The 11,637-nt window shown below is 36.2% G+C and overlaps 1 protein-coding gene across 1 annotated transcript; it reads left to right on the top strand.

Moving 5' to 3' along the window:
* The first annotated feature begins 3,656 nt into the window (after positions 1-3,656).
* Positions 3,657-4,601, top strand: LOC148776776 (olfactory receptor 4F4-like). Its single transcript, XM_088840402.1, has one exon. It carries the CDS (start codon positions 3,663-3,665, stop codon positions 4,599-4,601), a length of 939 nt encoding a protein of 312 aa, XP_088696528.1. The 5' UTR covers positions 3,657-3,662.
* Positions 4,602-11,637: the final 7,036 nt, after the last annotated feature.

The following is an 11,637-nucleotide window of genomic DNA, read 5'->3' as shown; positions in this document are numbered from 1 at the left end:
GTTATTGGCCTATAATTTGTGTGTGTGTGATGTCCTTGTCTGGTTTTGGTATCAAAGTAATGCTGGTTTCATTAACGTGTTTGGAGAATTTTCCCTCTCCAAGTTTTTAGATAGTTTGAAAAAGATAGGTATCAAATCTTCTTTGACTATTTTCTAAATAGACAAGTAATCTTGCCATTCACATGAGGATTTTCTATTGGTGGTCATATATCACACACTAGTCAGGATACGGTTTCTTAAAACTGAAATTAAATTTTAATTGCATCTGATTATTTAGATCTAGTTAGAGATTAAGACTGCAGAACACATCTTAGTACTTGCAGGTTAAATAAAAAGCAATTTTAAAACTTCACTATTCTTGGCTGCTTTATGTGTGATTTTTCTTGACTCCCAGTTCCGATTTCCAGAATATGCAAAAGTTACTGCTCTTAACAAAATTGTCCCTAAGAGATGTAAATTATTAATAATAATAATGTAAATTATTTTCATGATTCTTGTTTTGTCCAGAACAGGTAATAGGAAAACTTCACCCAAGGGATTCCTTCCAGTGGTGAATATATGTCAGGCTGAGGGAAATTTCTCCCACAGATACTGTTTCCACTCCACAGTGGATGTTATCTCAAGCATATATCAGAAGAGAAGAGTAAAAAGTAATCTGGTCTTAGAGAAATCTGGTCTTAGTAAGTTATCTCATATTCTTTAGAACTTTCTTCCTTAAAATAATTAAAAAAATATTTCTATGTATCTGTTTCATGCATGCCCACTATGCTTAGAGTTAAGTATGACTTGTTTAGCTTCTGACCTTTAAAGAGATCATCAGTTATCCTACTGGAATTTCCATGGTCTCTTTAATAACAGTGTACATACCATCATAATGCCATGCCTCAGAGGTGCTCTCAAGTCTGCTTCGAGAGATCACAGTTATTTGAATATTATAACAACTACTTGATTATGAGCAACTTCCAGCTATCCTGGCTAAATGGTCCTTCCCATTTAAAAGATAAGAGTTTTATATCAGAGAGAGTACTACATACTAAGGTAATTTTCAGTATAAAGATAGAAGAAAAAATAATTCTATATCCAGTGAGAAGTGATGCAATAGTAAGTTACTGTAGGGTTAATAGGATTCAACAGGAGTAAAACTCATAACCTTAGGAAGAAAAGAGGTCAGCTTTAGATAGAGAAAGGAATTTGGACAATTTCCCTGTGTACTTTCCCTGCGACGAGTTGACTCACTGGAAAAGACTCTGATGCTGGGAAAGGTTGGGGGCGGGAGGAGAAGGGGACGACAGAGAATGAGATGGCTGGATGGCATCACCGACTCGATGGACATGAGTTTGGGTGAACTCTGGGAGTTGGTGATGGACAGGGAGGCCTGGCGTGCTGTGATTCATGGGGTCGCAGAGAGTCGGACACGACTGAGAGACTGAACTGAACTGAACTGATACCTCAGACTATCTGTTAAATTCTCTGTGTCCAAGTTTCTCTTTGTAAAATTAAAACTGTTGATAATCACAGTTTTAGAATTGCTATTATAAAAAAAATAATAGGAGGACCTTGTGTCTAGATGGGGATGAAACATACTTAGCTGTATTTTACTACTCTAGAAAAAGTAACTCAGTTTGTCTCCTTTCCCTATTTTTTTCATTTTCACTAATCCCAAAGTTATAACTACCTATTCCTGTGAAAACTGACCCTAAGTTACAGGATTCAAAGGTACTCTAAAAAAAAAATGTACTATTCTCATGAAGGCTTTCTTAAAATACGAAACACTTCCTAGATAGAAAGTAAAAAGTGAAGTGAAGTGAAGTCGCTCAGTCGTGTCCGACTCTTTGCGACCCCGTGGACTGTAGCCCACCAGGCTCATCCATCCATGGGATTCTCCAGGCAAGAATACTGCAGTGGGTTGCCATTTCCTTCTCCAGGGAATCTTCCTGAACCAGGGATCAAACCCAGGTCTCCCGCATTGCAGGCAGACGCTTTAACCTATAGAAGCAGAAGTCAAAAGTGAAAAACTTGTTAAGCTCATGGAAAGCAAGAAGCAATTCTTGCTTCTTGATATTTCCTTTGCATCCACATCTTATAATGTTGCTTAATGTAATTTAAAGAAAATGTAATCAGTTATTATTTTAAATAAAATTTACTTTATATATTTTGGTTACAAAAGGTGGTTGGCAGTTAACTAAGATTGTTTTTTGAAATCTTTGGAAACTGCAGAGTTTTAAGTTACATTTTAATCAATAAGGAGGGGAAATAACTAGTATTTATTAAACATATGCTGAATACCAGATAACTTTAAGTAATTTCTGTATGTTTTCTGATTTGAAGACAAGTCTATTAGATTGGGGGGCTTCCCTGGTGGCTCAGAGGGTAAAGCGTCTGCCTGAAATGCAGGAGACCTGAGTTCGATACCTGGGTCAGGAAGATCCCCTGGAGAAGGAAATGGCAACCCACTCCAGTATTATAGCCTGGAGAATTCCATGGACTGTATAGTCTTTGGAGTAGCAAAGAGTCAGACAAGACTGAGCGACTTTCACTTTCACTTGAGATACACAGTTATATTTCCACCATTCAGCTTGAGAGGAATTCTTAACGTACTTAAGGATTAATATAAGCTATATCTTTATTCTATTTAGAGGTCAGTAATTGATGATCTCTGAAGCTTTAACTTCATGTTCATTCAGTACTAACAAAGACATACTTTGCTTACACATGTCTGTAGTTTATTGTAATCTTAGAAAATATTTTTATACATTTACAGTAATATTTCAAAACCTAGGGGTTTCTTATCATCTACTGATATAATTGAAAGTAAATATTTTCTATTCATAAGCTCGAGTTATAGGGAATGTTCATTCAGATGTCATCAAAACAGAACCTGAGTCTGAGTTAACCTCCTTTTCTCACATAATTCTCCAGACATTTTTTCTAATAGATTTAGTTAACGAAATGAATTCTATTGACTTGTGATCTTAAACAATGATAAATTATGTGCTTGTTTTGCATGTGAATTATCATGCCTGGTATTTATTATACGGCTTTTCTCCTAAAGATTTTTCCAATATATAATACAGAGAAATAAGGTAAAAATTTAATTGAATGATGTCTTATAGAAGACACTCAAAAGAGGCTTAAAGAAATCAGTATACATAATAGAGAGAAACTGTAATTTTGTGCTCTGGCATTTGTTCTGGACTTCAGCATCAGTTCACCATCATCTTCCTAAGCAGACTACTCAAATCATAGTTATTACAGCGTAACAGTCGCTGGTCCTGCACTCAGATTCTTTTCACTGGGGAAGCAGACTGAAACTAGTTTCTAGGTGACACTACAATCTTTTCTCAGCCTTTCATTTTGCTATCCACCTTTCTCACTTCTTTGTGGGAATGTCTTCTTAATTAATCATTTATAAGAAGTCTATCTTGGAAAGCAAATTTTAGGCCTTTACTTCTCTTTTCGTCATAATACTATGAGTATTTTCCCAATATCTGTCTTCCCAATTAGATATTCACTTTCAGGTATAGATGCTAATTTTCTATGAATTTAAACTTCATTGAGATAGAATTTCAACCAATTTCTAAAGATTAAGTATTCTTTCCCATCCCACTAACTGAAAAATCTGTCTTTTTCTCCTGGTTATTTTAGAGGACGTGCTGAATTAAATGGATGCAGGAAATCTGTCTGTAGTGTCAGAATTTGTGCTTCTGGGACTTTGTCACTCATGGACTATGCAGGTCTTACTCTTACTGATATTTTTTATGCTTTACCTGATCATTGTATTTGGAAACATTGCCACCATAATCTTAATCATCACTGACTCCCATCTGCATTCTCCCATGTACTTCTTGTTGGCCAACCTTTCCTTTGTTGATATGTGGCTTTGCTCAGTGACCACTCCTAAGATGATTACAGACTTTGTCAGAGAGAACAAGACTATTTCCTTTGGAGGCTGCATGTGTCAGGTCCTCTTTGTGCATTTTTTTGGAGGGGGTGAGATGGTGCTATTGGTAGTAATGGCCTATGACCGCTATGTGGCCATCTGCAAGCCACTTTACTATTCAACCATAATGAACCTGCAAAAGTGCATTGGGTTTGTGGCGGCTTCCTGGACCATTGGCTTTGTGCATGCCATGAGTCAAATGGCAGTGATTGTGCAATTGCCTTTCTGTGGCCCCAGGGAAATTGACAGTTTCTTCTGTGACATACCACTGGTAATCAAACTTGCCTGCATAGACTCTTACAACTTGGGAATATTAATGAATGCTGACAGTGGGGTTCCAGCCATGACCTGCTTTATAGTTTTGTTGATATCCTACACATATATTCTTCTTACTGTTCGCCAAAGCTCTAAAGCTGGTGTATCCAGGGCACTCTCTACCTGCACTGCCCACATCACAGTGGTGTTGCTCTTCTTCGGGCCCTGCATCTTCATCTATGTGTGGCCACTCAGCATCACCTGGGTGGACAAATTTCTTGCTGTGTTTTACTCTGTTATTACACCTCTCCTAAATCCAGCCATTTATACCCTGAGAAATAAAGAGATAAAAACTGCTCTGAAGAGATTCAGAAGCTACTACATACATCCCAAGGGAAATATTTAATGCCCAGAAACCTCACTGGAAGCACTTCAAATTGACAATATACTGACCTTATAAAAGAGGTTGAAAATTCTAGGCATTCAATTTATATCTACATTTTATGCCTGTCTCTAAGTACAGGAATAGGGTTAATAAAGTTCATGGAATTTCAACATTTACTAATCAACCAGTAGAACACCACAAAATGTTTCCCTAACATTCAACACAAATGGTTCTTCTTTGTGAGTGAATTGTCTAATCAGCTTTCCTATGCCTTTAACTGTATTAAGTGAGAAGCTAAAATTCATTCAACCAAGAGCTATACATCCATTCTGATGGATAGCATCTTAATAAACTTCTTTAGAATTTTCTCCTAATTCCATTTGGAAGGTGTTTCTGTAACACTGACTCTTTTCCTCAGACTTTTCACTTGACCTCTTGTCAACTGAATTACTGTTTAGCTTCACTCTCTACCCAAATACTAATGGAAAGCAGTAGGAGAAAAATAAAGAGAGAATAACAGTGGTACAGTACTAGGGAATGACAGTGGACACTAGAATAATAGAAGAAGCTATTCTGTGTTTGGTTTCCATTAACTCAATAAAAGAAAAAAAAGACCCAAATAATATTTCCTTTGATTATCTTAGTCTCAAGGATTAACATTTATACTTTGAATTATATTAACCATTGGTTTAAAAGTCCTGAAATTGTAAATTCCTTAATGGTAGGGGCTATGCCTTACCTGGTTAATTCTTGAAACTGCAGTACTTAATATTTGTAATCAATATTTTAAAAGAATATTTTAATTTATATATAAAAGGATATTTTTTTATTCAAATATTAATACCATTTATCAATCATGGCGTATTTAAGTACAGTCTTTTTTCATGAATTAAAAATTCCTAAAAATTTTAAATAATAAATAAAATTTACTTTCCTTTAGAGGTATAAATTAAGTAAATTGAAATTCAGTTGTAAGAATCAATAATAAAAGTCCTAAAATAAAAATATGGTACATATAGAAATTTCATTTCTCTTAATATGGACAGAAAAATAGAAAAATGGCAGAATAAAAGTGATGCACTTACATAACAATGAAGTATCAGAAAATGAAAGCAAAAAAAATTTCCATTTAAAATATTGTCAAAAGTAAAATACCAAAAAAAAACAAAAAAACCTAGGAATAATTTTAACCGAGGTGAAAATTCTGAATGCTGAGAACTATAAAACACTGATAAAGGAAACTGAAACTTATTCAAAGGAATAGAAAGATATCTCATGCTCATAGACTGGAAGAATTAATGCTGTTAAAATGGCTATACTACCCAAAGCAACCTACAAATTTACTGTGATACTTTTCAAAACATTCATAGCATTCTTCACTGAACTAGAATAAACAATCCTAAAAATTTTTTGGAACTACAAAAGAACCAGAGTTGCCAAGTAATCCTGAAGAAAAAGAACAAAGCTGGAGACATAGCCCTTCTAGGATTCAGACTATACTATAAAGCTACAGTATCAAAACAGCATGGTATTGGCACAAAATAGACCAATAGGTCAATGGAACAAAATAGAGAGCCTAGAAATAAATGTAAAGCAATCCCACTCCTGGCATATATCCATAAAACATGAAAACTCTAATTTGAAAAGATACATACACTCCAATGTTCATAGGAATTATTTACAATAGCCAAGACATGGAAACAAATCAACTCCTCATCAACAGAAGATTGATTTAAAAAGATGTGATACATGCACACACACACACACTTACTGGAATATTACTCAGATACAAAAAAGAATGAAATATTTTCATTTTTAACAAGGTAGTTGAATAAAGAGAAAATCATACTAAGTGAAATCAGTCATACAGAGAAAGAAAAATATTATATGCTATTACTTCTGTGTAGAAATGTGTAGAATATAAAAATAATATAAATGAATCTATGCACAAAACAGAAACAGACTCTCAAAAGAAACATACTTAGGGTTACCAAAGGAGAAAGGATGGGAGGAGGGATAAATGAGGAGAATGGAATTGGCAGATACAAAGTACTATACATAAAATAGATAAGCAACAGGGATTTATGTATATCACATGGAATTATATTAATATCTTGTAATAACCTATAATAGCTGAATACATATATTGAGTGTATGTATATATATATATATATATACACATATACAGCTGAATCACTTTGTTGTATACCTAAAACTAATACTGTATAATATTATAAATCAACTATGCTTCAACTAAAGCAAAAAAATTAAAACAATTTTAGCAAAAAAAATAGTACTTATCATCCTTGAATGCCTGCTCTATACCACTGCTATGTTTATTTACTATTATTCCCAAACTATGGATAAGAAAATGAGACTCAGAAATATGAAATACAGTTCCTCAAGATAGTACAATTTAATTTTTTCTTCACTTAAGGATTCAAAGGTCAATCTGATTTCAAAAATTATTCATTTATTATACGACACTACACAGTACAATAGAAAACTATTCCTGAGAGTAAAAGAATAAACTATGCCAAGAATAAAATATTAGAGTTGCTCTCTCAATATAACTGTATAAAAATATTGGGAGTAATGTGATTTGCAAGCTAATTTTATCATGGAGTGAAAGTTGGAAATGAAAGAAACATCACCAAGAACATGCCTGCACAGAGGTGGAGCCAAAGGACCAAGAGCCAACCACATGGCAGTCCCTATTTCGGGTGGTCGCCTCAGTTCTTTCTCATGGGTATGCCCATTCATTTGCTGCATTGTCATCTCTGTATTTTCAAAGCATCTTTTACACTGCCTAGAATAATGGGTATCTTTTTACTTCTCTCAGTCCTTAAAAAATAAACCTCTTAAGTACAATTTGTATGAATTTTCTAATATTCTGAGGATAGAAGGGCATAGGATGAAAAAATGTATATATGTATATTGCCTTGTAATATAATTTGCCACAACAAATGCAAGTATCACATGCTCTCAACTCAAACATTACAGTCATTTTCATACTATCTTACATTATTTTTCACACACTTATCACAAAAGCAAATTCTCCTTAATTCTCACTGGTTTCTTTTATATTCATCCTCACAGATATTAATCAGTGGGATGCATATTTTATACATTCTCTAGCCAAACTTAAATGGACAGTAGTCAGTCTTAACTTCCAAGTTAGTGAAGATACTATTTACTCTGGTGGAAGCATTCAAAGTGGTAGGTGGGAAGCAAAAATTTTGTGAGTGGGTTATGAAGCATCACAGTGTAAGGATTAACTATCACTTCCACATTTTGATTCCAGAATCAGAGAATGAACATATTATCTCCCAAAAGACTCATCAGGAACTCTTTAGTATGCCATTCTACCATTTATTAGATCAGCTATTTATGGGTGATTAAGTACATGTTCGGCCAAGACAATGGCACCCCACTCCAGTACTCTTGCCTGGAAAATCCCATGGATGGAGGAGCCTGGTGGGCTGCAGTCCATGGGGTCGCTAAGAGTAGGACACGACTGAGCGACTTCACTTTCACACATTGGAGAAGGGAATGGCAACCCACTCCAGTGTTCTTGCCTGGAGAATCCCAGGGACGGCGGAGCCTGGTGGGCTGCCGTCTATGGGGTCGCATAGAGTCGGACACGACTGAAGCGACTTAACAGCAGCAGCAGCAAGTACATGTTATGATCTATAGCCATTGTTGCTAATTGCTTTGCTATAAAATAAACTTGATCAAATGCAGTGTTTAGCAATACATGATTTCTGACCATGGTTATTTTGTACAAAATCCCATTTAGAAAGCACCAGAGGTGGCTGGAAAAATAGGTTAGCATTTATAGAATTTATTAGTCTGCTACTAAAGTTTCCTCTATAATGTATACCCTTTGGTAAGAATACGTGAGACACAGATTTTTCATAATCTGTGCCTCTTCTGAGAGATCAATTGCCACCAATTCTCCCCCAGGAATTCTTTGCCACCAGTCTTCCAATTCTATTTACTTTAAGCTCTGACCATCTAACAGAACCATTAATAACTTTTCATGAATCAGAATATATGCATGCTTCTAGCCAAACAAAGTGGACAACCAAATACACTGCTTGCATTTCTTCCAAATGGGAGAATTTCTTATTTGTGTTTTTCAGGATCATAGTCAGAATACTGACAATGTGCGTGCTAAGTTGCTTCAGTTGTGTTCAACTCTTCGCAGTCCCATGGACTGTAACCCACCAGGCTCCTCTGTCCATGGGATTCTCCAGGCAAGAATACTGGAATGGGTTACCATGCTCTCCTCCAGGGGCTCTTCCAAACCCAGGGGTCGAACTCGAATCTCTTATGTCTCCTGAATTGGCAGTTGGGTTCTTTGCCACTAGCACCACCTGGGATGCCCAAATACTAACCACAACTAAGTTATATTCAAACACAATATTTCACTAAATTGGGACTGTAAACCTGCAGCCTTTTACTCCTAGTTGCAACTAACATAACATGCAAAAACCATCTGCATGTTCAGGCCCAAATTTTCAATTTTCATTCTACTCATTATAAGGAATTCTCTGTGTTAACTATAGGTGTACGTTTGGGGCAAAGGAAGGCAAGTGGACAGTAATAGTTGTTGAATGAATTGAGTCATAAATTAATGTAACTTCTCTATGCCTGTGGACCTAAACCTAATCTCTTATGTATGTTTTCCACTTGAAAATAAAATGCTCTTTTGCATCTCAATTTAAAGACTTGAATAGTAAGATAGCATCCACTTCATGATGGTGTTGAGGAAGATCATCACAATGAGGTAATCATCATTTGGACTGACAAGCTGGACCCGGTCAATTGGAGGCTTTTTATCCCCTCCTCTGTCCTTCCAATATATGTATTTCACTTGTTTGGCTCAGACGGTAAAGTATCTGCCTGCAATGCAGGACAACTTGTTTCAATCCCTGGATCGGGAAAATCACTGGAGAATGGAATGGCTTCCCACTCTAGTATTCTTGATTGGAGAATTTCAAGGACAGAGGAGCCTGGTAGGCTATAGTCCATAGGATCACAAAGAGTCAGGAACGACTGAGCAACTAACACTTCAAGTTCCTAGGGAAACATTGTCCAGACCCAAAAGGTTCCCTGTAAATCAAGAAACAATCAAGGTATATGAAGCAATTCAAGCAACTTGGAATGAAATACTAACTTCCGTTTGGAAAGGCTGGCACCTGTAGCGGTTCAGCAAATGCTTGCTGAATTGAAAACAGAAATGTAGAGTCAGAGGAAAGAGGGAGTAGGAGATTTGTTGTAATGTCGCAGAGGTGCTCTGCCTTACCCATATAAGAAAAACAGCTGATAATTTTAGCAGGCTAGTCACTTATATTATACTGGCCCATATAATCTGACCTCTCAAAAAAAGGAGCTCAGAAAACAATATTTTCTCTATAATTGAACCTTTTAAGAAATGTTTTCCTCTTCGATCTCTGTGATTAGTGCTCCTTAGAACCACTCCAGGACTAGCAACAATTTTTTGGTGACCCCTTGTAACTGGAAAAGGTTAATTTTGAATTTATGCTGTATCTGCTTCTGTAACTTTAACCCTCATCTTTCCACTTTTGTAAGCGTGAATAATGGACTGCCTTGAGGAGATAACCTGAGCTGCTTGCCTGTGAAGGACCACAAGGAAGTGAAGCCAACACATTCCCCTGCCTGAGGCCTGCCTGGCATTCTGGGGGACGTTTGCAAGGATTGAAGAGTATTACTTTGTCTCCTCATCTCCCCACCCCATCTCTGATCCATAAAAGAACCAGGCAACCAGGCCCTGACAAGATGATTATTTTGAGGCTCTAGCACCATCTTCTCAGCCAGCCAGCTAGCTCCTGATAAAGTCTCTTGCTGATCCCACACCTCGTCTCTCAGTCATTGATTTACACTGTGAAGAGCAGAGCAAGCTTGGACCCTTGATGATTCAATGAACTGAGTCCCCCGGCCATTTATTATGAGCTTTCTACTTTGAATTCTCATGACATTAAGAGAAGAGAAAATTATTAGAACTTTGGCTTAAAAAGTATATGGAAAACAAAGGAATCTATGTCTAATAAAATATGACAGCAAAGTATCTTCAAGGAAAACCAGTATCTCCTAACATTTTAATGCCTATTGATAAATATCATTTAGACCAATACCAGTGAAAAAGGAATACCTATTAACAAACACATTAGTAAAAATTATTTAGAATTCCGTTGGAAGCATATCCATGTAGTATCCTTAAAAACACTAAACCCGCTTTTTACCTCATTAATACAATTACCATGCCCATTTTAGAGATACTAATATTAAATGATATGGAAATTTAACATGCTGGCAAAAGTTAATATGCTGAAGTCAGATCCAATATCCAAACACAATAATTTTCTGATTTCAACGTCCATGGATTTAATTCCTATGCTATATGTTCTCTCTTTTAGATCATTGCAGAACATATAAATAAGAGTTCACAAGTCTACTTAGTTTTATGCTTAGCTGAGTATTTTTGCCTATATTATCTCATTTATTATTTCTAATAAAATGGTGAGATGGAAACCCAATATTCTTCCATATCAGATGAAGAAATAAGATTGTGACAGATCAGTTAATAGAAGAAAAGGTAATAGAATTTGTGTGCTTTGGTATTCAGCCCTGTGATTTTTTTTCTATACATTAACTAAATTCAGACATACTGAATATCTCTAACTCTCTAATGCTATTCAGAAAATCCATGTGCACATACAGAAGACCAAACGTCACCATTCTTATCTTATTTAACACCATTATTTTGCTGTTTAGTTGCAAAATCATGCTTGACTCTCTGCAACCCCATGGACTAGTAGCCCTCCAGGCTCCTCTGTCCGTGGGATTTCTCAGGCAAGAATTCCCGAGTGAGCTGCCATTTCCTTCTCCAGGTCTTCCTGATGCAGGGACTGAACCCTGGTCTCCTGCACTGGTGGCAGTTTCTTCACCTCTGAGCCACCAGGGAGCTCCACTTTAATACATTGTCCCCAGTTTTTGATTTCTGTTAGTTAAACTGCTATGATCTCATTTT

This window comes from Moschus berezovskii, chromosome 9, assembly GCF_049115385.1.
Source record: "Moschus berezovskii isolate FMDL1 chromosome 9, NW_MosBer_1.0, whole genome shotgun sequence".
Taxonomy (NCBI): Eukaryota; Metazoa; Chordata; class Mammalia; order Artiodactyla; family Moschidae; genus Moschus; species Moschus berezovskii.
Note: the sequence above shows the minus strand (reverse complement) of the source record. Positions and strands in the feature narration are given on the sequence as shown.